This window comes from Zootoca vivipara, chromosome 8 (genome assembly GCF_963506605.1).
Source record: "Zootoca vivipara chromosome 8, rZooViv1.1, whole genome shotgun sequence".
Taxonomy (NCBI): Eukaryota; Metazoa; Chordata; class Lepidosauria; order Squamata; family Lacertidae; genus Zootoca; species Zootoca vivipara.
Window position 1 is genome coordinate 18,792,223 of NC_083283.1, and position 27,180 is coordinate 18,819,402.

Here is a 27,180-nt window from a genome sequence, read left to right on the forward strand (position 1 = left end):
ACTTGAGATTTACAGCACAATGCTATCCCTGTCTGCAGGGAAATTAGTCCCATTCAGCTCAGTTGCATTCCATTGCATCACAGCCTTCTCCCTCTGCTACAGGTGTGGGGAAACTCTAGATGTTGCTGAACTACAACTCCCATCAGCCCCAGGAAAGTGTGGCTAATGGCTTGGGAAGATGGGAGTTGCAGTTCAGCAATATTTGGAGGACCAAAGCTTCCCCACGTCTGATTTATTAGGATATTTTGGACTTTGATGTGTGTGTTTGAGACATGGTTTGGTGCTACAGCTCCATTGGCCTCTCCAACCAGAATGAAAAAAATATGAGAAAGTTGACCAATCACTTTAAAGCACATGGATTAGCATGTAATGCTTTCCTGTTTAAGAGACACAGACATGACTTTGCAGGAAAAGCTTGTGATCTGTAGGAAGTCACGCAAGGCATGATACTTCACATTCATCCAAAAAGTATAATATTCTGTTCTTGGAGTGAAACATGCTTGGCAAAGTGTTTTATAGAAATGACATTTGTAATGTTTTGCTTGGATCGCTGCTCTTTGTTCTCAGTTTGCTGCAAAGATCAGCAAATTGGGGGGAATAATGTGTTTGCTGTTCGGACACAGATACAGAATGTGCTAAGCTGAATAGTGCCATTGTCATGGGAATGGTTGAGTGGCTTTTGGGATAACAGTTATGCATTGACCTATTGTCAAAGTGAAAATGCTGCTTAATCCATTCTTACTGGATATTAGATTTTGAAGATAGGGTTATGCTGTTTCACCATTGATACTGAGAAAGTTGTGCTTTTTTGAGAGGGTGTGTGTGTGTTCCCTCCCCCCACTTCATTTGTTATTGAGCAGAAAAAGTGTCAACCCTGCTTTCATTTTCATGGAAAAGGTGTTTGGTGATTTTACCTGTTACTTCTGTTGCCACTTATTTTATAACAACTGTCTTTGCCCTTCTGCAGAAAGAAAACTTTGGAGAAGGCACATCTATATCTATGTGTGTTGGCATGCATGTCTCATTGCTTGCTGTCATTTGCTCTGGCTCACTTAATTTCATCCTACAAGTGCAGTTCTATTTGTTCATACATGACACTGAACACGACACTGAACACATCTCTTCATGTTTGTTTATTTGTATAGCTCAACTGTTGTGTACAGAAGTATGCAGATTGTACATTTGCGGAATTTTAAATGTGAATAGCTGTACAAGTGAACCACTCGATGGTTTGTGCACAAGATTGCCCACACATTGAAGGTGAAATGTGAACACCCCTTGTTCAAGAACACCACTTTTTTCAGTTCTGCCCTTTGGCTGTTGCCTCCAGGGTGCTAGTGTGATGCTCAACAGACTGTCTTCTCTTTCCCCCAACAGAAGTTGGGCTCCGAATATACACATGTGGCAATACTTCACAGGATTGGTACTAGGGTGGCCATGTGGCCTAATTTACAGGACCTGAAGGGTTATCTGGTCCACCTCTGATGTAGAACCAGAAGAATGCGCCTATCAATGCTAAGCAGCTTGACTGCACAGTGAGCAGGCACATCGCCCACCTGCCTCCAGTCTTTCCCCCAATGGAGAGATGAATTGCATTTCTGTTTAAATTATAGGCACAATTTCTATTCCTTTCTGTTAATTTTTTTTTTTTAATTTTCGATTACAAAAATCCAGTATGTGCCATATTATATTAATACCAAATAGCAATACAAATTCAAATACAAATCAATTACATAGCCAATTATAAATTTTGTGTAGCTTCCCACATGCGGCGCTTAAAGGTCTGATTCCCTTTAATTCTGCCTCTAGACCATAGCTGCCAAGTTATCCCTTTTTTTAAAGGGATTTTCCCTTATGCTGAATAGGCTTCCTCGTGAGAAAAGGGAAAACTTGGCAGCTATGCTCCAGACTATTGCTCAAACCAAATACAATCTATTCTTGATGAAATCCTTTATACCAGGCATCCCCAAACTGTGGCCCTCCAGATGTTTTGGCCTACAACTCCCATGATTCCTAGCTAACAGGACCAGTGGTTGGGGAAGATGGAAATTGTAGTCCAAAACATCTGGAGGGCCAAAGTTTGGGGATGCCTGCTTTATATCATAGGCACAATTCCTAGAGTTGCATCTATATAGCATACAGCTGGATCTTTCTGGGTGTGGGCCATAACTTTGCCCCAGGCTCAATCCCTAGCATCTCCAAGTACTGTAGGACTTGGGGGAAACCTTGTCTGACATGGGTGATACTGATCTAGATAGAGCAAAGGTCAGACTCAATATAAGGCAGCGCCTTATGTACCTACGTAGATATAAATTAGCACGTGCAAATTGTATGCAAATTTCTCTCCCCTTTTACTTCCCCTGCTTTTTTAACTGCTGATACATAAGTGGCCACCCTGAGGGATTTGTCTTGCTAGATGGAACGACATTGGTCCTAAAGGCAACAAAACAACCCCCAAGTGAAGAAGGACTCTAAGATGAGATGGACAGATATTCAGAGCTATATGCATTTTCTAACATCAATTTGCCACTTCCCAGTTACTGTACTTTGCAGAATGATGCTGCGTCTACCACTGGTTGCTCCTAGCAAACAGCATTGTCTGGGTCCTTACATGCCGTGAGCCTTAAGGCAATGGCTTCCTGTTCAGTCCTTTGTTTTCCTTTGCACCTTCTTGAAATGGGCAGTGCCCCTTTTGGTAAGCCAGCCTGCGCATCTCGATAATGTGCTGTGCAGATTCCCCAGAGAGAAGGAGATGCTGCTCATTTGCTGATAGGCTCCCCGTTCGCCTCAAGTCTGTTGCCATGGAGCTGGATAGCTTTGCTTACTTGACCTGCTAACTTGAGGAGTTATTAAAGGCTCTGTCTCCATGGATACGCCTGCACAAAACTATACTCCACAGAAGGCATAAAATACACACATCTCTCTGCAAAATGTGCTCGTTTTGTTTTTTTGTACAGTGATATACTTTCACCTTTTTCTGAAAGCTTAAGTAAATACCACCCCCTGAAATGTAAGCAATGAGATAGACACTGTTTGGGGTATCTTCCATTTTGGAGATCACCTCTCTGTGTTGAAGGAGCCACTGGTGAATATTAAAATGCTGTGAAATGATGAGTCTAGAGATGTAGAAGCTGAAAGTTGCCTTTTGTGAGTGGGTGTCTGGGTGGGGTGGCGTATTGGGTTTGCCACCATATATATAAAGGCCAATTTCTGCGTTCTGTCTTTGAGACAATATAAAATGAGCAGAGAATGGGAATTAGGGTAGAGCTAAGCAGAGAGATGGTGGGATACCAACAGAGAGAAGATCAGGGATGTAGTGGCAAATTCAGAAGTGCAGGATCAATTCATGATAGCCATAGCCATGTCCCCTCTCAGCTATGCCCCTTCTAGGATCTTGCAACCTAATTATACCGTTATACCATCACCATCGGTAGGGACCCAGGTGGCGCTGTGGGTTAAACCACAGAGTCTAGAGCTTGCTGATCAGAAGGTTGGCGGTTTGAATCCCTGCAATGGGGTGAGCTCCTGTTGCTCGGTCCCAGCTCCTGCCCACCTAGCAGTTCGAAAGCACATCAAAGTCCAAGTAGATAAATAGGGACCGCTCCGGCGGGAAGGTAAACGGCATTTTCGTACGCTGCTCTGGTTCGCCAGAAGTGGCTTTGTCATGCTGGCCACATGACCCGGAAGCTGTCTGCGGACAAACGCTGGCTCCCTCGGCCTATAGAGCGAGATGAGCGCCGCAACCCCAGAGTCGGACACGACTGGACCTGATGGTCAGGGGCCCCTTTACCTTTACCATCACCATCATCATAATTAGGGTTGCCTTGCAGCAGTTTCTCCATGCCTTTCAGCTAGATCTACTATTTATTTTCTGTGCCTGCACATGGGCAATGATTTGGAGTGCTCCGATATCTTCTTTTGAAGTGACTTAAATTGAAACAGAAGCACCCAGTGCTTCCAGTGTTTCAAAATACTTCTCTTTGGAGTACACAGTGGCTAAAGAGCTCCCTTTGGTTTGATGCCTATTGGAGGCTGGAGACAGGGACTCTGTTACAGAAATACCGTGTTTCTCATATTATAAGTCATGTCTTATAATCTTTTTTTCTCAAGAAAATAAGCCTATGGCTTATTTTCGGGGGGTGTCTTATTATTTTTTTAAAAAATTACAGTATGGTACCTCCCCTGTCCGGCGCCCGGAACTGGCTGCTGCTGCGCTGCTGGGCGCGTTGTCGGCGCTTCAGCAGGGCACGCTGCTGGGTCCCGCCGGGTCGGGGCTTCACGCGGCGCGCGCTGAGGCTCTTGCCGGATCCCGGCTCGGAGCAGCGCGCGCTGCGGCTCTTGCTGCGTCCCGCCGCCGGGTTGGGACTTGGAGCAGCGCCAGCGCCAAGCGCCAACCCAGCGGCGGGACCGGCGGGACCTGCAGCGCGCGCGACAGGAAGAGGAGGGACCAGCGATTGGCAGCCGCGGTGGCCAATGAAGGCTCGGCTGGGTGTTTTTTGTCGTTGTAGCTGCGTCCCGCTGCGTCCCTCCTCTTCCTGTCGCGGCTCGGCGCCCGGAACTGGCTGCTGCTGCGCACGTTGTCGGCGCTTCAGCAGGGCACGCTGCTGGGTCCCGCCGGGTCGGGGCTCCACGCGGCACGCGCTGAGGCTCTTGCTGCGTCCCGCCGCCGGGTCGGGGCTTGGAGCAGCACGCACTGCGGCTCTTGCCGCGTCCCGCCGCCGGGTCGGGGCTTGGCGCGGTGCATGCTGCTGGACATTTTGGAGGGGCAGCAGCAGCCGGTTCCGGGCGCTGACAGGCATCTTCCTCTTCCATGGCGCCATCCAGACCTGCTCCCACCACTACGGCTTATTTTTGGGGTATGTCTTATATTTCTTCAACTCAGGAATATCCTGCCATGGCTTATTTTGTAGGGATGACTTAAAATATGAGAAACACGGTAGTCTTCAACCACCTGCAATCCCAGACACTACTTCACTCTGTTCAACTTCATTCAGTAACATACCTACCTACGTATGTATGTAAATTGCTTTGCAAAAAAGTGTTTATTAGGAGCAATTTGCAGCAAAACAATGATGAATGAGGACTTTAAAATATATATCACAAACTGATGTGGAATTGCAGAGAACTGAACTTAAGGGGGTTTTTTGGGGGGGGGATGAGGAACCGAGATTAAACCAAACCTGACAGATTCACTCATTCCTAGTTCCAAGTGCTCAGCTCTTTAAAAATAAAAAATAAAAAATGGAACCAGATTATTTATTAACTTGTCGGCATACAGCCCAACTTGGCTTGAAATGGCTTGGAATAGCTCTTAAGTACATCTGTTATTGTTAAAATGTCCTTATATGCTTGCAGCAGCTGCCTCCTCGAAACTGGCAAGCGAGGCCGTCATGAAACAAAGTTGAAGGTAGCACAAACCATCCCCAGTTGTGGTCCGTAGAAGAGACCTGCTCAATTTCAACAGAGTGACAATTTGCAATTTCATGCAAGAACCTCTGTTCATAGCAGGGAGATTTGCCTGCCGTCCAATCTCTGTTGCAGTTCTTTGGAATTAGACATGAATGTGACACAGTCCCTGGGACAGCAATACTGTTTGGAAGTACAGCAACTCTCTCTTTCCCCTTCACTTAGCTGTGATGACATTGAGCCAACAAAAATATGTAACCGGTGCCATAAGCACTCCACACAATCTGCCGTTTATTTTAGTAGGTGGAAAAGGTTGACCCGGAGCATGGTTTTACAGCTCGTCTGTTTACTTCCTCTTTTTTTCCTCTTCTCCTTTTGGCCCCACAATTCACACACACACATTGTTGTAGAAGACGACACCTAGCCCATATTTAAAATGTCACAATAAGTCTAAAGTTGGAGAATTGAGGGGGACTAGAACTACGTCTTCTATCAGCTACATCAGAAATGGGAAACCCTGTGTCCCTCTAGATGTTTTCAGACTCTTATCTCCTAGCCAAAATGGCCTACAGCCAGAGATGAAGGTGTTTGTCATCTCAACAATATCTAGAGGGCCACAGGTTCCCTATCCCTGAAGTACATCTTTATGCATGCTTAAAACCCTACCAAAGTAAGCGAGATTTAAAGCTCAAAACCCATACCCCTCAACTGTCCCCCTTTGAGTGGGACATCCCGGAATTACAGAAGTCATCTGGCTTGTGACTGGATCCCGGGAGGTCCTGTTTCTGCTCCCACAAGAGCACATCCTCCAAAGATGCCTGTTTTTTTGGGGGGGGGAGGATTCTCTCGTGCAAGTCACCTGGCTTCCACAAGAGCACAGCCCCGAAAGACGCACACCCCGATTTTTCTCTGCAACATGTTGGAGGGTATGCAGATCCCATGTGCGGCTGCATGAAAGTGGGAACACTGTGGAACTTTCTTACTTCTCAGCAATCATATAGGATAGAGCAATCCGGAAGTGAGAGGAGGAAGAAGAGCTAAAGGCAGATTGACCCCCTTTTCATATGCCCTTCTGGGTGTGGGTGTGTTTGTTTTAAACAGTTTCCCCCTTATTCATTCCAATGGGAGGGAATTAAACCTCACAGACTCCAGGGCTGGCTTCATTACTTTCCATTGTTTATGTGTTGGGGGCTGGGGGAAAGAGCTTGGGATGCTGCAGTCCCACAGCCTCTCTTGGCAACATTTCCCCTTTGCCCTGTCCAGTGTTGAGGCACTGGTTGCAAACCTTTTTGCCACAGGGACGGGAACCCGTTTGAGAGTGGGGGCCACGTTCCCTTCCTGGCACACTTCCTGGGGCCACATACTGGTGGTGGGTGGGGCCAGAGACAAACGTGGGTTGGGCAACGACTCTACCTTCCATACAGTAGACTAGTTTCTTCACTCTGACAGATCCCTCTCTATCCTGAAATGCACGCCGGAGGCTCCCCATCTCTGTTTTATAGAAATGGCCGTGTTCCCAATGCCATAGGATTGCTCTCCATGTGAATATAACTCTAAACTGGATTGCAGCTAAGGCATTTGCAGATAACAAGCCATCTAGCAGCATGTCTTAGATGTTTTCTGAAACTGATCCAGTAAGACAGTTGGTTAGTGCTGTTCCTGCCGAAATGAATGGAATCTGCACCAACAAATTACTTCCCACCTTGGAACATATTCAGCATCTTATTCCTTCTTAGTATCATAGAATTATAGAGTTGGAAAGGGCCACGAGGGTCATCTAGTCCAACCCCCTGCAATGCAGGAATCTTTTTGCCCAACGTGGGGATCAAACCCACGATCCTGAGATTAAGAGTCTCATACCCTACCAAAATAGGGTCTTGAGAGTCCCATGGACTGCAAGAAGATCAAACCTATCCATTCTTAATGGGGTCACGAAGAGTCGGACACAACTAAATGACTAAACAACAACCCTACCAAAATATGTTGTTGTTCTTTAGTTGTTTAGTCGTGTCCGACTCTTCGTGACCCCATGGACCAGAGCATGCCAGGCACTCCTGTCTTCCACTGCCTCCCACAGTTTGGTCAAACTCACATTGGTGGCTTCGAGAACACTGTCCAACCATCTTGTCCTCTGTCGTCCCCTTCTCCTTGTGCCCTCAATCTTTCCCAAGATCAGGGTCTTTTCCAGGGAGTCTTCTCTTCTCATGAGGTGGCCAAAGTATTGGAGCCTCAGCTTCAGGATCTGTCCTTCCAGTGAGCACTCAGGACTGATTTCCTTAGGAGTGGATAGGTTTGATCTTGCAGTCCATGATACTCTCAAGAGTCTCCTCCAGCACCATAATTCAAAAGCATCAATTCTTCGGTGAGTTAAAATATGTTAATTGTATGTGTGTGTTTTCTAAAAAAAGTTTCTTCCCTCTTTTTCTTTCTTTCTTTCTTTTTTGTTAAATAAATGGCTAAAAGAAAGAAGGAAATACATAGACCAGTAACCAGGGAAGATCGTTTAGAACTAATGAGAGGTGTTCCACCAAGCAGTCCTGCAGTTGTATTTTGAGCTAGTCGGAGTTCCTGAACAGTCTTCAGAGGCAGCCCCCATGTACACTGCACTGCAGTAACCTAACAACAAGGTTTACCAAAGCTCTAGTTGGTGTGCAGGCCTCAGATGGTAAAAGGCCCTCATCCTGTCTTGGTAGATGAATTTTGATATTTCTCCTTGTATACTTTTGTTTCTTATTGGTCTTGTGTGTTTTAAACTTGTATTTGTAAACCACTGTGGCCTTTTTTTTTTTTTTGGAGAAGTAGTATACTTCAAATAATAAAGGAAATGAATGCTAGAGTCAGCCTATAATTATTTTAGACCTGGTGGAAAAGTAGATCTCGGCTGTTTCAAATTGTCTATATGGTAAAAGCCAAGCTTTTAAAAAAACTCCAGAATAACATTTGCATCCTTTTTCTTGGCTCATCGGTTTTGAGGAAATGTGAATAAGCTGAAACGGATCCACCCTTAACATTTTGCAAAACTGCAGGCTTGGTTTCCAAATTCCAGTGGGAGAGGCAAGGAAGGATGGCAGTGATTCACCACATCAATCCTTGAGCTACGGTTTCCACCAGACACTTACTCTTCCCTTTCCTTTTCTAGGAAGCGAAGCTGATTTTAGCTCCTCAAGCAGTACAGGCAGCATCTCAGCTCCTGAGGTCCACATGTCTGCTGCTGGAAGCAAGAGGTCATCCTTTTCTCGCAAGTACGCAACAGCATCTTTGCCCAACTCCCAGCCTGTGAATGTAGCTTCTGTTGAATATTGGCTTGTTTTGGTTCGGGTGTGGAGGATAGAAGTTGGAGGAGGAGGTTGACCAGGAGCCCTCCCCCAGTTCATTTCTGTCCATAGCTGCCAAGTCTCCCGTTTTCCCCAGGAAATCCCCGTTTTTCCAGCTGTTCCTAGCTGAAAAAACGGATTTCTTTGTGTGTCTCCCCCCCCCCCCGATTTATTCTGGCGCGGCAGCCATTTTGGAACTGGGCAGAGCATGCTCAGAATTGACATTTGATGCTGCTCTGCCCAGTTCCAAAATGGCTGCAGTGCGACTTCTGGCACGGTGGCCATTTTGGAACTGGGCAAAGCAGCATCAAAAGTCACTTCTGAGCATGCTCCGCCCAGTTCCAAAATGGCGGCAGCGCTACTTCCGGTCTGCTATTTCCGGCCCAGTCCCTTATTTCTCTGACAGCAACTTGGCAGGTATGTTTCTGTCTCCTCGTGTGTTTGCAAATGTGTTTTGTGGTACAAACCAGAATCTGACACCTAGGTGAGGGCTGTTATCTAATGCAGAGATAATGCTTCCAGGGGTGCCCAAACTTTTTCCAAAGAGGGCTGGGTTTGATGACATGAACATGTGTGAGGGCCGACCAAAGTTGAAGTAGTTGAGCTTTTTTTAGGATTTTTCTCCAGGAGATAGACTGCCACAGGGGCCAGATTAAACCAACTGGCGGGCCGGATTAGGCCCCCGAAACAGAGTTTGGACATGCCTGGCTTAATACCATCACGTCTAAGCAGTGCACAACAAGGCTACAAACAAGATAAAATCTATTTACATAAATTATAAAATGTGGGGGATCAACACCTGTTGAATGTTGCTCGGCAGCAGAAAACTGGCTAAAGGATAGGGATGAGGAGAGAAGATACCTCTAAATTTAATGGCAAATCATAAAAGGCAGAAGTCATTTAAAAACAGCAGTGGAACTCAGGGCTGTCTCTAGGCCCGGGTCCGGTGGTGCGGGGCGCCAGGCCACCAGGGGCGCCACTGCGCCCACTGAGAGGCGCGGTGGAGGCCACCCCAGGCGTGCCTCTCAGCTGTTCAGCGGCTTCAGGCCGCTCTCCAGAGGCACGCAGGCCTGGGGCCGCCTCCGTCGCGCGCAGGGGCGTCGCAACAGGGGCGGGCAGCGCCCCCTGGCCCAGGGCCGGCCCTATGGCCAGGCTGGGTTGCGCAGGGCTCCGGTCCTCCGGGCGGCAGCTGCGCTGCGCCCGCCTGCCAACTCTTTCTCAAAAGCATGTATGCATGGTGTGTTTTTATATATACCCCCACTATGGCAAAGTTGTGCAGAATACGACTTTTTCTAGTACATTACAGAACATTCTATAATTAATAAATCATTCCTGGTTAATCACAGGAACTCCTGAGAACAATTTGCTCTGCCCTGGCAATGCAACGAACATCATCTCTCCCATATGCTCAAAACATAGAAGCTGCCATCCTTGCTTACAGCTATGAAAACAAGCCCCAGCAAGTCTTTTGGCTTGCACATTTCTAGGGTTGCCATATTTCAAAAAGTAAAAACCAGGAGACCCCTGTCAGAGGCGCTGATGTGGCTACTCTAGAGTAACGACTCCTCGCAGCATAGTCTTTTTAGACTTTTATTAAGTGCTGATTATTTACAGTGGTCAGAACGATCTATATACATGCTTACGGTGAGGTGTCAGAACCTCCGAATGGAGATTGGCGCGTTTTCTTCCAGCAAAGAAGCTTTGGGAGACCCAACCTCTTCCCCCTACGTTTGCGTCGCAATTCCGGAGTTGGGGGAATTGGCCTTCCCCCCGTGCTCACACCTTCCTGTCCCACCTGGGGCATGGGCTCCGCAACCTTGCCTGAGCCTCGGACACCACTTCCTGACTCTCCGCTGGAGGCAGAGCTCTCCCTGCTCTCCCCAGCGCTTGGGGATGGGCTGGAACTTAAGATGGGAGGGACTTCCCTGTATCCCTTGTCCCTCACATCCACCCCCCTCCCAGGCTCCCCTTCCCCCCTCCCTAGGGGCTCTCCGCTTGCTGGGGACGAGTGAAACCCCAAAAAGTCCGTGGTGTCAGAGTCTGTGGGTGTAAAAATTTCCCCCCAATCCGGCGATCTTTCCCCCTCCCCCTGAGAAGACGGGAATCCCAAAAAGTCTGTGGCGTCAGAGCTGGTGGGAGTAAAAATGTGCTGCCAGTCCTCTCCTGCCTCTGACGTAGTCAACCTCGGTGAAACCCACACCTCTTCTTCCGTATCCTCAAATTCCGCTTCCCATCTCCATGGAGAGCTGCTTCCTGCGATCCCTTCCTCCCACCCCTCCCCCTCTCCCTCTCTTTCCATGTGCCAGGGCTTGGGCCTGTGGGGGAAAAGGGCGTGGAACTCTTCCACTAAAAATTCCTCTTGTACTTCCGTGGCAGGTATCCACTCAGTCCGTTTGCCTCTGGCTGACGTAGCATCTCAGGTACTGCTGCAGAATGGCGTTGACCCTCTCCGCCTGTCCATTGGTCTGCAGGTGCCGAGCCGTCGACAAGCTGACCTCCACCTGCAGGAGGTTCATGAGCCGCCGCCAGAACCTGGAAACAAATTGGCGGCCTCGGTCCGAAATAACCCTTAAGGGTAACCCATGCAGTCTGAATACGTGGTCAACGAACAGTTTGGCCGTCTCTTCTGCAGAGACCGCCCTGGCACACGGTATAAAGTGGCACATTTTGGACATGAGGTCCACCACCACCAACACTGCTGTCTTGCCCCTGGAAGAAGGCAGGTCTGTGACGAAGTCCATGGACACTACTTCCCATGGCCTGTGCGGTGTGGCTAATGGCTCCAGCAACCCTGCTGGTGCTGCTCTGACTACCTTTGCTCGCTGGCAGGTGTCACAGCCCCTTACATAGTCCCGAACATCCTCCCGCACCCCTGGCCACCAGAAGTGTCTCATGACTAAGTGAGTGGTTTTGTCCCTTCCAAAATGACCCGCTGTTGGGTTGTCGTGCATCTGCTTGAGGACCTTACTCTGAGCTGTGTGGTGGGCAGGTATAGGGCTCCCCTGTAAAAAAGCAACCCCCTCCTTTCCTCAAAGTCTTTTGCCTGCTCCCTCCCCCCTCGCAGATCTCTGAAGATGTGGGTGGCGAACTCATCTGCTGCCGTCAGTGCTGTGAGTTCTGCCTCGCTCACCACTGCTGCTCCGCAGGACCATGCCGATGGGGGGAACACGTGTCGGGGTGCTGGTGGCAACTCCTCCTCCATGTACTCTGGTTTGCGGGAGAGGGCATCCGCCCTGACATTCTGCTCCCCCGGTATGTAGTGGATGGAGAAGTTGAAGTGCGAGAAGAACTCTGCCCACCGTATCTGCCGCTGGTTGAGCACCCTGGCTGTTCTCCAGAACTCCAGGTTCTTGTGGTCCGTGCACACCTGAATGGGGTGCTTGGCGCCCACCAGGAAGTGTCTCCAGTGTTTAAACGCAGAATGGATCGCGAGAAGCTCCTTATCAAACACCGTGTAGTTGCGCTCTGGCTGGGTCAGCTTTCTGGAGAAAAAGGCACAGGGTCTCCACTCTCTGTTGGCATCCAGTTGCAGTAAAATGGCTCCCACCGCACGGTCTGAAGCATCAGTTTCGATGCGCAGTGGCGCGTGCTGTACCACATGGAACAGGTTCTGGTCTGATGCGAACACCCTCTTGAGGCTTTCGAATGCTGCTTGCGCCTCCTGTGTCCACCTGAACTTCTGCTTGCCTCTCAGGCAGTCAGTGATGGGAGCCGTAACTCGAGAGAAGTTCTTGATGAACTTCCTGTAGAAGTTGGCGAAGCCTAGTAGGCGTTGGGCATCTTTGCGCGTCCTGGGGCTGTGCCAGTCCAGGATGGCCTGCACCTTGTCCTTATCCATTGCTAGCCCCTTGTCTGACAGCTTGTAGCCCAGGAAGTCCACCTCCTTGGTGTGAAACTTGCACTTCTCCAGCTTCACATACAGGTGGTGCTCCTTCAGGCGCTGCAACACTTCCCTGACATCCTTCACATGCTGCACTGGGTCCTGGGAGTATATAAGGATGTCATCTAGGAAGACCAAGCAGTTCTTGAAGAGGAGTGAGCCTAGGACGTGGTGCATGAAGGCCTGGAAGCATGCTGAGCCTCCTTGCAAACCGAAGGGCATCACCAGGTATTCAAACGATCCCAGAGGCGTGAACATCGTGGTCTTCCACTCATCGCCTTCCCTGATCCTGATTAAGTTGTACGCTCCCCGTAGATCGAGCTTGGTGAAGATCTTGCCCCTGCGCGCTGCTGTCAACAGATCGTCCACTCTGGGCATTGGAAACGCCACTGGTTCTGTCATGCTGTTCAGGCATCTAAAATCCACCACCAGACGGCGCTGTTGCGTGTCTTTCTTGTCCACCCAGAAGACCGGGCTGCCCCCTGCTGCCTTGCTTTCTCTGATGAACCCCCGCTTGAGGTTCATGTCGATGAACTCCCTCAGATCCTCCAGTTCCTGGTCTGACATGGAGTACAGCTTGGCTGGGGGCAGCGTTGCCCCCGGTATCAGGTTTATCTGACAATCAAAGGACCTGTGGGGAGGTTACTGGTCGGATTCCGCTTCGCTGAAGACCTCCTGTAGGTCCCAATACTGTTTGGGAATCGTCTCTCCCCCCTTAACGTGCATGGTGGCCACCGTGGCTATCAGTGGCCCCTCCCCTGGTTGGTGCTGCATGCAATGTTCCAGACAAAAGTCAGACCCAAATGTAATGCGTCTCTGGTACCAACTGATGGAGGGGTCGTGGCGCGCCAGCCAGCTCATGCCCTGAGATGGTCTGAGATGGTGGTGACGTTGAAAGCCAGTGTCTCTGAGTGCCTTCCTACTGTCATTCTCATGGGGGGGGGGTCATGTGGGTGATGGCCCCTCCCAGTAACTCCCTGCCATCAATGGTGGAGACGTGCAGGGGAAAGTCCAGCTGCAGCAGTTGGATCTGGTGTGCTTCCGCAAAATTTCTTGGAAAAAAATTGGCAGATGCCCCCGAGTCGATTAACGCTAAAACCGTCAGTGGGTACCCATTAGGGAGTGTCAGAGTCACTTCTAGAACCACCCCTGCTCTGGGGTGTGTGGGCTGGCTCTGCCCCTCTGTGGAAGGGAGGGAGGGAGGGGGCTGGTTTCCGTCGATTGCGCCTGGCTGCTGCCCCTTGTCTCCTGCAGCCAGGCTGTCTCGTTTCCCTGCTGTTGCGTTGAGTCTGTGGGGGCGGGCATAACAGTTCCCGCCCTTCCCTGCCATTCCCAGCGATGCGGACAATTCCTGATGAGGTGACTGGGGGAGTGGCACAAAAAGCAGTTTCCTCCCCTCCCCTCTTTGCGTTTCTGTGGTGCCTGGGTTTGAAAAGCCCGCGCGCGCGCTCCTCCGATCTCCATCGGTTCCGGCTCTGGGCAGGGCTTGGGGTGGGCCCTGGGGTGGGGTTTGGTGATGAGGTCTGTCCTGGGAGCGTGGGAACCAAGGTTTTGCTGCGTGCGTCGTTTGTTTGTCATTCCATCTGGATTCCTGTCTCACCCCCACCGCTAGCGCAGCTTTGCTCAACTCATCCATAGTCCGCGGTTTTGGACCTCTCGCCAGCTCATCCTTAACGTCTGGGTGCAAGCCCAGATAGAAAGCTGATTTCACTGGATCACTGTGCAGATCCCACCCCAGTTTGTGCACCAGCATGGTGAATCTCGCCCAGTACTCTCTAACTGTTAATTTTCCTTGTGTTAAGTTATGAAGCTCTTCTTTTGTGGCTTCCATTTCACTGTCACTAGCGTACATTATTTTTAAAGCTTCCTATAATAGTTTTACGTTCTTCATGCAATCATTTTTTTGCGCGATGAGCGGTCTGACCCATTCGCGGGCGGCCCCCGTCAAATGCTCTATAATAAAGGAGACTCTGTGCGCGTCATCTGGGAATTCCGCTGCATGCAGTTCCAGCGCATAGTTTATTTCCGTCTCAAATCCTAGGTACTCCCTAGGGTCGCCGCTAAACTTGGTGACTAGGGTCTGTCCCCTTCTCATTTGGACTAGCTGTGGCTGGGGCGCCCCCCCACCTCTCGCGGCTCTTTCCTCATCCAACTTTTTCTGCAGGTCCAATACCATCACCCTTAGCTGCTTCTCAGTCTCCTCTTTCGTCCTCACCTGCTCCACCAGCTTGTTCAGCTCCTCCCGCGTCCCGCGCGCTTCCTCCTGAGCGGCATGTAATTGCTGCTGGGCCTGCGCTGTCAGGTTCCGTATCTCCTGCTTCGCCGCTTCGGCCTCCAGCCTCCAACGCTCAGCCTCTTGCGCGCTCATCGCGGCACTCCAAAGTAGCCAAAAAAGATTCGGAGGTTGCTGTCAGAGGCGCTGATGTGGCTACTCTAGAGTAACGACTCCTCGCAGCATAGTCTTTTAAGACTTTTATTAAGTGCTGATTATTTACAGTGGTCAGAACGATCTATATACATGCTTACGGTGAGGTGTCAGAACCTCCGAATGGAGAATGGCGCGTTTTCTTCCAGCAAAGAAGCTTTGGGAGACCCAGCCTCTTCCCCCTACATTTGCGTCGCAATTCCGGAGTTGGGGGAATTGGCCTTCCCCCCGTGCTCACACCTTCCTGTCCCACCTGGGGCATGGGCTCCGCAACCTTGCCTGAGCCTCGGACACCACTTCCTGACTCTCCGCTGGAGGCAGAGCTCTCCCTGCTCTCCCCAGTGCTTGGGGATGGGCTGGAACTTAAGATGGGAGGGACTTCCCTGTATCCCTTGTCCCTCACAACCCCAAAAGTCGTTGAGCATTTTTTTTTTACAAAAACGCCAAAACAAAACAAAACACCAACCCACAATTTTTCTATTGACTTGCCTAAGATCCACCTGGACTGTGGTTCATCTCAGGGGTCAGCAAACTTTTTCAGCAGGGGGCCGGTCCACTGTCCCTCAGACCTTGTGGGGGGGCAGACTATATTTTTTTGGGGGGGAATTATGAATGAATTCCTATGCCCCACAAATAACCCAGAGATGCATTTTAAATAAAAGGACACATTCTACACATGTAAAACCACCAGGCAGGCCTCACAAATAACCCAGAGATGCATTTTACATAAAAGGACACATTCTACTCATGTAAAAACATGCTGATTCCCAGACCATCCGCGGGCCAGATTTAGGCGGCGATTGGGCCGCATCCGGCCCCCGGGCCTTAGTTTGGGAACCCTGATCTTAACTATGCTTAGTTGAAACAAGTGGACTTCATAGACTACCTGTATGGTCTGAAGTTGGCTCATTTCCACTAACTATGGTTAGGATTATTCACGTGCCAGAGTTTGGATGCTGCTGCAAGCTGCAATTAATTTAATATCAAAGTGAAAGTTTCTGAACTCCCTTGAGGCTCGCTGAGGATTAATTTATTTATTTTAACTTGAAAAGCAACTTTGGGAAGCTGTGATTTTGAGTGTGGGTTGGCAAATGCTCCATCCTTTTTCCACTGGCCATTTGCCCCACTCAGAATCAACCTTTTCTATCCTGGAACTATGTGTGGGGGAGACAGCTTGTGAGGGACATTTTGCAAAGAAGAGCATTGCCCTGAACTCTTCTCAGAGGAGAGGCAGGATAAAAATGCCATAAACCAGCAAAGCTTAAAACCTGGAAAATGCCCCTCTTTTAGATAAAATAATAATAATAATACACTTTCCCCTCCTTCAAACAAAATTCTCCTCGACTGAAAGAAGCTTGATACCATAATGAAACAAATTTGCTGGAACTGGGAACTGGATTAACTTGAGTCGCACAAGTAATGTGGTCACCTTCATGCAGTTTCTCCTAAAAGAATTGTACCCTAGGATATTTGAGTTAAATATATTTATAATGATCTTTAAAAAAAAAAATGAGCAAGGAAGTGAAGAGGGGGAAACCACAGAGCCAAGCCTTAAAATCCCCTCGCTCAAGCTCCATAAAATATCCTTTTCAAATACATCCTTTGAGCCATCCAGGCAAATTACGCTTGCCAAAAATATCTCTGCTACACCATGTGTGCAAAATGCAAACAGGTCCCCCCCTTTTACTGTTTTCCTCCACCTCCCACATTTTTAGAGTCTTTAAAAATATGTATATATACTACTTGATTTTCGTTCCTGTGCGAGGGCAAGGTGCAGTTGTGAGAGATTTGCTCAGCGTTTCCACGACAGCTTTCCATTGTGTCCACATAGGCAAATCAGAGTGGAGCTAACCCAACCACAACCTTGGGATGCTGCCTTGCTGCAGCACAACTCATTCCACCATCTGGTCTGTATAAAGTGTTCCACGCAAAGAGAGAAGGAAAACCAGTTCAAACGCTTTCTAAATTCAGAGCTTTCTGCCTTGTGATTTGCGGTGTATCTCCTGTGCTTCCTTTATCTTTCCCCTTCTGCTCTCAGCTGTTGCCGTCTTTGATCTTTTTAAAAGAAATGGTTTTGGGGTTGTTTTTGCATCCAATAGTAGGAGGTGAGCAACAGGTTTGACAGAGCCTGCTTTAGAGAGTTAATTTCCATTTACACTATTAACCTAATTTGTATTCCCCCCCCCACAAACATTGGGAAGATCCCATGTCAGCAGATGCAGTGGTGAAAATCCTTTGAATTTTGCTAGCTCTCTTAAATACAGTCATACCTCTTCTTGCGAACGCTTCAAGTTGCGGTTTTTTTCGGGTTAAGAACGCGGCAACCCCGGAAGTGTTTACTTCTAGGTTTCACTGCGCGCACACGCGCAGAAGCATTCTGCGCAGTTCACACATGCGCAGAAGCGTTCTGTGTGGTTCGCACATGCGCAGAAGCACTTTATTGCGCTTTGCACATGCACAGAAGCGCCGCTCTAGTTACGGACTTTTCGGGGTGTGAACGGCACCCCAGAACGGATTGTGTCTGCAACCAGAGGTACCAATGTAATAATAATAAAAGGAGTCAAAAGTGCTTAGAAACTAAAACAATAAACATGACGCTTTTACAGTATGTTCTCCTAGAAAGTGAGGTTTTCAGATGCTATGCCCTCTCATTTTCCAGCTTCATTTTGCAATATTTACAACATGCAGATAGAAAAGTTGTTGTTTTAAAAAGCATTTAAATTAGGATGATGCGTATAAGAGGATGAACATCTGAACCAGGGTAAATAGGTTTGGGACAGTAGCAATTTTAGCCTTTGAATTACACCCATGGAAAGTAATAATGCTTTTATTTCTCTAGCAGTAGATATGTTGAACTTGTCTCTTGAGGTTCCTGGTGACGACTAGAGCAATTGCAGGTCTTTATAGGACTGAATGAACTACGGTAGTTATCACATCTCTAGTGGCTATTGCATCATAGAAATGGGAGAGCGTGCATGTGCATATATCTATTTTTAGAAAACCTTCCGTAATACTATATAATACATATCAGAGCTACCACCCAATTAAAGAAATCTTAAGCTGATTCATTGCGTGAGATTTAGCCCGTCAATCAGGTGATTAAATCTGCATAGGTTTGCAAATGCATAAAACAATAGCTGTGAAGAAAGGAGCATTCTAGTCCTTGCTGTTAGTTTGGATGTTTCAGAGGTTGTTGGGCTCTCATCATCACCGACCAGCATAGCCAATAGTCAGCGATATTGGGAGCTTGAGTTCTACAACATCTGGAGCCATAAAGGTTCCCCACCTCTGTTTTGGAAGATGCTCATGTGCCCCAGCAAACACTGCCTTTGAATGAACTTTCCCTCTTATGTAGAGTGGAAGGATACATCTTTGAAAGGGGCGACAACCACATGCAATTTTAATTATTATTCTTTTATTTTTTTCAAAGCAACATTTAAAAAATGGATACCCTGCCCAATTATTTTGGGATACCTTTTTCTATCAACCAAGAGGCTTTTAAACAGATTAATACAACTGACTGATTGTAACTCTGATGTACATTTTATCTCGTGCCCTATAACACACTGTTTTTGCTGTCTACTCCAGCCGGGGTCCCCACGGACGGAATAACGGAGCCCTGTCCTACAAGTCTGGATCTAGCCCTCCTACCACATCCCGCGAAAAGGACTTCCTGTCAATGCTGTGCAAAAATCAGTTGAGTCCCATTAGCACCCACCCGAATTACAAGGCTTCTTCGGCCAGCAGCAGCAATTCAGGCTCATACAAAGGAAGTGATAACAGCCCCATTTTGAGGCAAGTGAGCTTCGCAGCTTTTTCCTCTCTCTGCCCCGCCAATCACCTAAGCCCCCTCCGTTCTCAGCTGTCATCAGAATCTCCAATTGTAACTGAAGATTTTCTTCATTACATGGTACATCAGGCTCGTAAATTCTCCAGGCATTTCAGTGACATCCTTTAGGCATTTTGAACAGGTGTGGTGGCAGTGACGGCACCATCAGCTCACCCGCCAAACCAATTAATTTCCCTCCGAGGGAAGAAGCTTTGCAAAAGGCTGCATATTCCTTGCTAACTCGACAGTCTGCAATAACAGTTCTTCTATACCACCCTGTTGCGGGATAGAATAGAACTTAACCCTGCCTGCCATTGCCTTGACCTGCAGCTGCTGCAAAAAGAGCCTCTGGTGTTGTTGCATTGTGTGGTGTCCTTTGATGTGTGATCCGAGTCCTGACCTTTGTGTGGCCACTTCTTCACTTGATGTCTTTACTAGAGGCAAATGGGTGTTGCTTGCTATCTGCTTCATCTAGAGTACTTAAGTTTGCTCCAGGAAATACGATGTCCAGGAAGAACATAGCTCAGTGGTAGAATGCCTGTTTTGCATGCACTAGGTCTCAGCTTCAATCCCAGGCAGCTCCTGGAAGGGTCTGGAATGTGCCCTGCCTGGAACCCTGGAGAGCTTCTGCCAGTCATTTCTCTCTCTCTCTCTCTCTCTCTCTCTCTCTCTCTCTCTCTCTCTCTCTCTCTCTCTCTCTGTCTCTCTCTCTCTCTCTCTCTCTCTCTCACACACACACACACACCCCACTGAACCTCCTCAACCTCCCTTTTTTTGTCCCCCCAACCCCCGCAGAGCATTTCCACCACCAATGGGACACAGCACACACACCCTCCACTGTCCTGAAAAACCTCTTAATCTCAGTTTTGTTTTATTCCTTGGTAGATTTACAAAAAGAAAAACATACACACCAATAAATAAATTTTAGAACAGGCAGGATTATATGCGGACGCACAAAGCATTTTTTAATTCTGTTCTGCCTGGACACTGAGGTCCAGCTCCGAAGACCTTCTGGCGGTTACCCCACTGCGAGATGTGAAGTTACAGGGAACCAGGCAGAGGGCCTTCTCAGTAGTGGCACCCACCCTGTGGAATGCCCTCCCACCAGATGTCAAAGAGAAAAACCACTACCAGACTTTTAGAAGACATCTGAAGGCAGCCCTGCCTTTAATACTGGATGAATCATTGTATTTTAATATTCTGCTGGAAGTCACCCAGAGTGGCTGGGGAAACCCAGCCAGATGGGCAGGGTATAAATAATATATTATTATTATTATTATTATATTATTATTATTATTATTAATTAAAAGGGTCGAGACACCTTGCACTCTGCTCACCCTTTCTTCCCGCCCAGGGCAGCCCTGTTCTCTGCCTGCCCCCCAACAACTGCTATGAGCTGCCCAAGGGAGGAGGCTGGCAGTGGTGGCCATGGAAAGGCCACAGGATGCTCCCTCGCAGCTGCCACTGCCACTGCCACTGCCACTCAGAACAAGCGCCAGTTCATTCTCCTCCCTGAGCTTGGTGGAGGCGCCACTGGTGAGGGAAAAGGAAGATTATGGGATCAAAGCAGAAGCCAGGATGGCTCTTGTAGTTCTGGGACTGTCCATGGAAAATAGGGACACTAGAAGGGTATGAGCTGGATGGACCAATGGTCTAACCAAGCATATGGCAGCTCCTGTCTACCTAATGGGAGGGTCACAACCATGGTTACAGTTTTTCTTATGCCATTGGCCAATCAAACTCCCAGGGTCCTTCTGGATTAAAACCCTTGTGCTGCTCACCAAGGGTGCAAATGTTTTCACTTCTTCTTTCATGACAGTGAGCAACCAGAAGATTGTACTATGGTTTCCACATTGGCGTATGACTACATTTGTTGACATGCAATGGTGTGGTGGTGAATTCTGAAGTGCAGCCACTCTTCCTGACAACCCCCAGAGCCATGCCCCCAGAGCCACTCCTTCTAAGTCCTGACAACAAAAATGAATTTTTTACCAACGCGGACGTTGTGGCTTCAATACGAAGCCATTTGCCCTCATCCCCTGCTCTTGGCATAAAGGAAGAGTTGGGGGGGGGGGACTCAGAAGCTTGCTCTTTATATCTGTGACATTTTGGCTGGTGATAATAAAGGGACTTGAGAGTTCTTCAAAATAAAAGCAGCACTCAGCTATGCATGTGATGGGCGGGTTTCTCTCTGAGAAAAGCCTATTTGTCTGGCATGCAAAGGACTGGCAAATAGCAATTGCTATCATTTAACATTGGCAAATATCAATTACTATCATTTAACACATGTGCCTTTCCTTCTCTCTCCCCCCACCCCCCAGCTGACCTATGAAATAAGTTCTGCCCTATCCCTGTTTCACTACACCACTGGTTACAATACAGGTGGGGAGTCAGTCTGGGCAACGCAGTTGCAGGCAGTGATGTAGGGAGCCTGCTGGAAGATGCTCCAGGAAAAATGCAGAAAAGCAGCCCACTTTATTGGCAAACACTTAGCAGAATTAACTACATCTCTAGAAGGTGCTGAAAACTAATTAGCACATGCATGCCAACAAGGTCTCACCCCCCCAAAAGAGTTCCCATACCTTCTCAGACAGCATCATAGTTGTGGATTCTTCCTGATATTTCTGAAATCATTTGTAGGCAGTTTTTGTGGCTTTGTCGTTTACTTACTGGAATGGTGGATGAGACAATGTCTGCGTGCAATACAGGCAGCCAGAAAAGGGTGCATTCTGTCAACAGTCTGCCTCCAGTGTCAGACTGGTGGTTGACTCAATTACTATCATTTAACACATGTGCCTTTCCTTCTCTCCCCCCCTCTCCTAGCCACATATTTAAGTGAAGTTTTAAACCCTAATTAAACATGCAGTCAGGTGGAGGGAGAGGAAATGTGGGTCCCCTTTTCTCCCACCCCCCCTCCCGGTCCATATGCTTAATCCTGGGGCTTTATATCCTGATGAAATATATGGTCCGAGGCAGGGAGGTAGATGTAGACTGCCTGCATGTCTCAATCTTCCCTCTCTTCTCACTGCCAGACTGTCCCTTGCTTTGAGAGCCCTGAATCGTTCTGATGGACTTGATCTGTTCCAAGTAGATCTGGGGCCACCTCAGTCCTATGCACCCGAATCCCAGGTTAACTAGGATTGTCTCAGTTTGGTTTGGGATCCAGTGCACAGCCCTTACTAGGGCCTTTTAGGTAGGAGGGCCTTTTTGGTGATGGCACCCAGATCGTGGATGTTGCCCTCTAGGTGTTGAACTGCAGTCCCCATCATCCCAGAACTTTGGGATTAACCTTGAATTTTCAGAAGCCAGTAACACATGGGAAGCTTTTAGCAGCTGAAATATTTATTGATGGCATCTGTCCCCATCAACAGTTTAGCCTCAGCAATTTGCACCAACTGGCGCTTCCAAAGGTAGCCTCACATGTCATGACGTAGCACTGTTTATTATGAGTTAGTTTATACTTTTATCTTCCACCTTTCCTCAGTAAGCCCAAGGTGGCTAACATCAGACATAAGCAACCTTTAAAAAACAACTTGACCACACCAATAAATAGTAACATCATCATCATTAAATTCGATGTTGTTTATTATAACCTCCCTTCACCGTAAGGTCCCAGAGGGGGTTGCAATATTAAAACACAAAATTAAAAACAGTTTAAAACAGGCATCCCCAAACTGCAGCCCTCCAGATGTTTTGGCCTACAACTCCCATGATCCCTAGCTAACAGGACCAGTGGTCGGGGAAGATGGGAATTGTAGTCCAAAACATCTGGAGGGCCGAAGTTTGGGGATGCCTAGTTTAAAACAATTTGCAATCACAAAAATACAATAGAGGAGCCATACCATATTACGGAAAAAAGATTTTAAAATACATCCATCATCAGTAATGACAGTTATTTAACCTCAGCAATTTAAAACAGCTTCAAAAAGGGAACATCCATTTCAGTGCAACTTATTCCCTGGTAAGCCTGTATAGAATTGCAACCTAAATCACCGGTTCTTGCCATAAGCAGAATGTAAACATAAAATTTGCAGGCACAACAACATTTTTCTGTTGCAGGCGGCCGGCAAGATACACCTCTTGTGGAGAGAACCATGGCATCAAACCACCTAGCCCAGAGCAGTATCTGACCCCTCTGCAGCAAAAGGAAGTTACAGTGAGGCACCTGAAAACAAAACTGAAGGAATCTGAGAGCAGACTGCAAGAAAGGTAAGAGTTTCTACTAATAGGCCCTTTTCAGTGACGGCACCCTGATTTCAGATGCCCTCCCCAGTGAAGCTTGCTTAAGGCTTTAGTGCTGGGATGGCCAATGTGGGTTCCCTGATACTGCTGGACTACAACTCTTATTATTCCTGACAACAAGGAGTCCATCACATTGGTTACCCTGGGTGAATGCATGGATGGCCTTCCAAACATTGTTCCCATCTTCCTGGATCATTGGCCATGCTGGCTGGGGGCTGATGCAAGACAGATTTTACCCCCTCCAATCTGCCCCAGAGACTTGGAGAAGCCCTCCAGAACTGATTTGAAAGAAGGGGACAGGAGATTGCAGGGGATTGGAACTGAAGGGGACTTTCATTCTCACCACATTGGGTTTCATCTATAATGTTCTTGCTTAAACATGAGGTCAGTCAATGGCCCTAGAAACAGTTTATATAATAGTTTTGTTGTTATAAAAGCCAATTTCTTGATATATAGGTATCTCTTTACTCTACCACAGGAGTAGGTGACATGATTGTCAGAGATGATGGGACTTGTAGTCCAACAGTATCCAGAGGAGTTAACCATGTCTATGAGCTGACCATGTCTGATTCAAGCAAAAAACCTCTAGCTTTCTTCATACATCTTGTTCACCATATCTTTTCTCTCCTAGCTTGGTAACCTCAAAAGGGCAGGTTCTCCTCACAGGAAATGATGCCTTGTTTTGTTTTGCCCTCCATTCAGAGAAACAGAAATCAAGGAACTGAAATCTCAACTTGCCCGCATGAGGGAAGACTGGATTGAAGAAGAGTGTCATCGGGTGGAAGCCCAGCTTGCCTTGAAGGAAGCAAGGAAGGAGATCAAACAACTCAAGCAGGTTATCGAAACCATGAAGAACAGCTTGGCTGAGAAAGACAAAGGGATTCAGAAGTATTTTGTGGACATTAACATCCAGAACAAGAAGCTGGAGACCTTGCTCCAGAGCATGGAAATGGCACAGAACGGCTCTTGTCACGAGGATCACAGCCTAGATTATGTGTGTGGGTCACCTGATAAGTCTTTGACTCCGAGTGCAGCCTACTCCAAAATGGCTGACAGCATGCTCATGGAGGACCACTCTGTGGAGGATATGGCAGATAGTGGTGTGTTGCTTAGTGATGACGTGGCCAATGGGAACGATGTATTTGAAGAGACGGCGATGGACGCCACACTCGAACTCTTTACACCTTCCCCCTTAAACCATTTGGATCTCGTTAAAAACCTCACAAATGCCAAAGAAGAAGATGACAGCCACAGCCATAGTTTGGCAATGGAGCAGGCAGTTCAGGCTGATGTGTTGCTGTACAGCTCAAGCATGGAGCAGCTGATCCAGAACATATTCAAGGCGCACGAGGGACGCCCCATCAGCCCTTCTTCAGCTTCGAAAGAATCCGACGGATCTGGTCTCGAAAGCATCACAGACTTGCTCGTGGACTTGACTCCATGCGATCCGAATTCCGCTATCCTTTTATCCCCGCTGGAGTCGGCACACGATGCTGTGGATTCTAGGTATTACGAGAACAGAGTCATGAAGGAACTGGACTTCACAGACTGTCACGCCGAAGGCTTTGGGAATGTCACGAAGTTGTCCGAGAGGAGCGTTGTGAAAAGATACTGGAGCAGCAGCTTCTTTGTTGATGCTTTGGCCGTAGCTGCTCCCATTCTGCCAACGGTAATGTGGATGTTCAGTACTCAGCGAGCAGGGACTCACCCCGTCTACAATTTCGGAGCCTTGCTTCGAGGGTGCTGCTTGGTCGCCTTGAATTCTCTCCGCCACGTGCCCATCAGCGTCAGACCCTAGAGGGAATTCTCCTGTACAGTTGTGCCAAGAGGCTGAGTTCTGGTGGGTGTGGTTCTGGTTGCGTGAATATAATGTTGGGTTCTGTCCGTCCTGCTCCTAAATGTTTGATTTGCACTATATTTAGTTGAAAACATGTTCATTGTTTGAAACTGAAGAAGAAGAAGAAAGGCTATTGGTGGCATGGAGACTTTCTGCCGCTAAATGTAAACGCAAGTGCATTTTTTAAAAAAGAGAGAGAAAAAGCATGCTAAGCACTTCTCGTTCTGTCGTTGGATGTGTGGATTGTGATACCAAATTGTTTTCAGATGGGAGGGGAAAGTACACTCTTACAAAGGCAGCTTACATAAGCCTCGCATGTATTGTCTGTCTGTGCTTCTTCGCGGTGCTTTAATTATGTAATCGCCCCCAGCATTCCACTGATCCTGTGTACAAGGGGACCATAAACCAAAAATTAAAAAGAGAGGGGGAAATGTTATTGTAGGTGGGTGGGTGGGTGGAGTCTTGAATCTTGTTATTAACCACGTTTATAAATATGATTGTGAATATATTTTATGAAGTCTGTTCAAAGTCTTAAATGAAGTCTTACTCGGAACGTACTGCTGTCACACAAGTGTATGGAGGAATATTTTAAATGTATGTGTACTAACTTATTTTTTTTCTTGTTAAATAATCTTTTAAGGAAAAAGAAGAAGAAGAATGCTTTATAATCACAAGTTATAAGTAAAGCATGTTGAAACTGAACTGGTGTCTGTGATTTAGCTGGGCATGGATCACTGCAAGAAATCTGGGTTACAAGTAGGGATTACACAATGTGTAGCCAGGGGTCGAGGCCCACAAGGTGTGCTTGGACTACAATTCCCAGCAGCACCGGCTGCCATGCTCAATGGAAGATATGGTAACCTTAGGCCCTCCCACGGTTGGTTTGTTTCATGAAATTTATACACCACTTGAATGCAAGAAACCCACAAAAAACCTGAAGGTAGGATTGGAATCAATGTAATAATACAGTAACCCCCCCCCCCAGTTCCAGTTCCCTGCCGGTGGTATCAAATGCCAATGATCAAGATCAAGAAGCAGGAACCAGTCACACTCCCCCTATCCTGCTCTCCATCAAGGCAACCAAGGGCAACTTAGCTCCATGGCCAGGACTAGACCCAGATTGGGATGGATCGAAATAATCTATGTCCTCCAAGATTGCCTGCAGCTGCCTGACCACAGTCCTCCTCTCAAAAGGCGGTATTTGCAATTGGCCATTAGCTATTCCAATCCAAAGGATCCGGGGATGGTGAGATTTATAGTTCAGCAACATCTGGAGGGCCAGATCCCTCACATCTGGCCAGTGGTCAGGGAAGGCTGGTGGCACTCAACATCTGGATGTCCACAGACTCCACAGCCATAGTTTGGGCACTTGTCAATCTTACCGCTTTTGCTCATCTTGAAGCAAAGCAGCATACAGGTGCAGTTACTGTTCCTATTGCGGCCAAAGAAGAGAAATACCTTGTTCATTACCACTTATTGCATTCAGCACCCACCCTCGTCCTTACCACCTTCAGGTAAATTAGGCTTGGGAAGCTTGTGAGTTGTCTACAGAGATGCAAGGAGTTTCGCAGCTGAGCTAAGGACAGGAAACATGGGTATGAAGTGGGAAATACAGTGGTATCTCGGGTTACAAACTCTTCAGGTTACAGACTCCGCTAACCCAGAAATAGTACCTCGGGTTAAGAACTTTGCTTCAGGAGAACAGAAATCGTGCTCTGGCGGCGCGGCGGCAGCAGGAGGCCCCATTAGCTTCAGGTTAAGAACGGACCTCCGGAACAAATTAAGTTCGTAACCAGAGGTACCACTGTATAGAACAGGCATCCCCAAACTGCGGCCCTCCAGATGTTTTGGCCTACAACTCCCATGATTCCTAGCTAAGAGGACCAGTGGCCGGGGGAGATGGGAATTGTAGTCCAAAACATCTGGAGGGCCGAAGTTTGGGGATGCCTGGTATAGAATGATGTTTTGTGCAAAGGGTAAATACATGTGTGCATTGAATTGAACTTTCCTCCTGTGCCCTTAAGTTAAAACTTGGGATATTGGAAGTGAGTCCTGCTGGAGCAAACAGCATCTTGGGGGAGGGGGGGTACAGGGAAAGGTAATCAGTGAGCATGGGGACCGCTTGGCATTCTCCGTTGCTGTCTGCTCATTTCCCCATCCTTGCTCTGTAACCACTGCCCTGGTTCTGGCTAGCCTAATAAAATCCTGCTAAAACCACAGGGGAAATTCCTTACCCAGTTCTGCTTA

At 47.8% G+C, this 27,180-nt stretch overlaps 1 protein-coding gene across 5 annotated transcripts in view; it reads left to right on the forward strand.

The window, feature by feature from the left end:
- SYBU (syntabulin) overlaps nt 1-25,635 on the forward strand; it is a 51,744-nt gene extending 26,109 nt beyond the window's left edge. For 3 of the 5 annotated variants that reach the window (XM_035125116.2, XM_035125118.2, XM_035125120.2), the window contains 4 exons: nt 8,546-8,648; nt 18,614-18,820; nt 22,914-23,063; nt 23,799-25,635. In XM_035125116.2, coding sequence (XP_034981007.2) covers nt 8,546-8,648; nt 18,614-18,820; nt 22,914-23,063; nt 23,799-24,894 — 1,556 coding nt within the window. In that variant the 3' untranslated portion in view covers nt 24,895-25,635. The remainder of the gene's footprint in view (nt 1-8,545; nt 8,649-18,613; nt 18,821-22,913; nt 23,064-23,798) is intronic. The other 2 variants (XM_035125117.2, XM_035125119.2) reach the window with 2 other exon arrangements.
- Nucleotides 25,636-27,180: the final 1,545 nt, after the last annotated feature.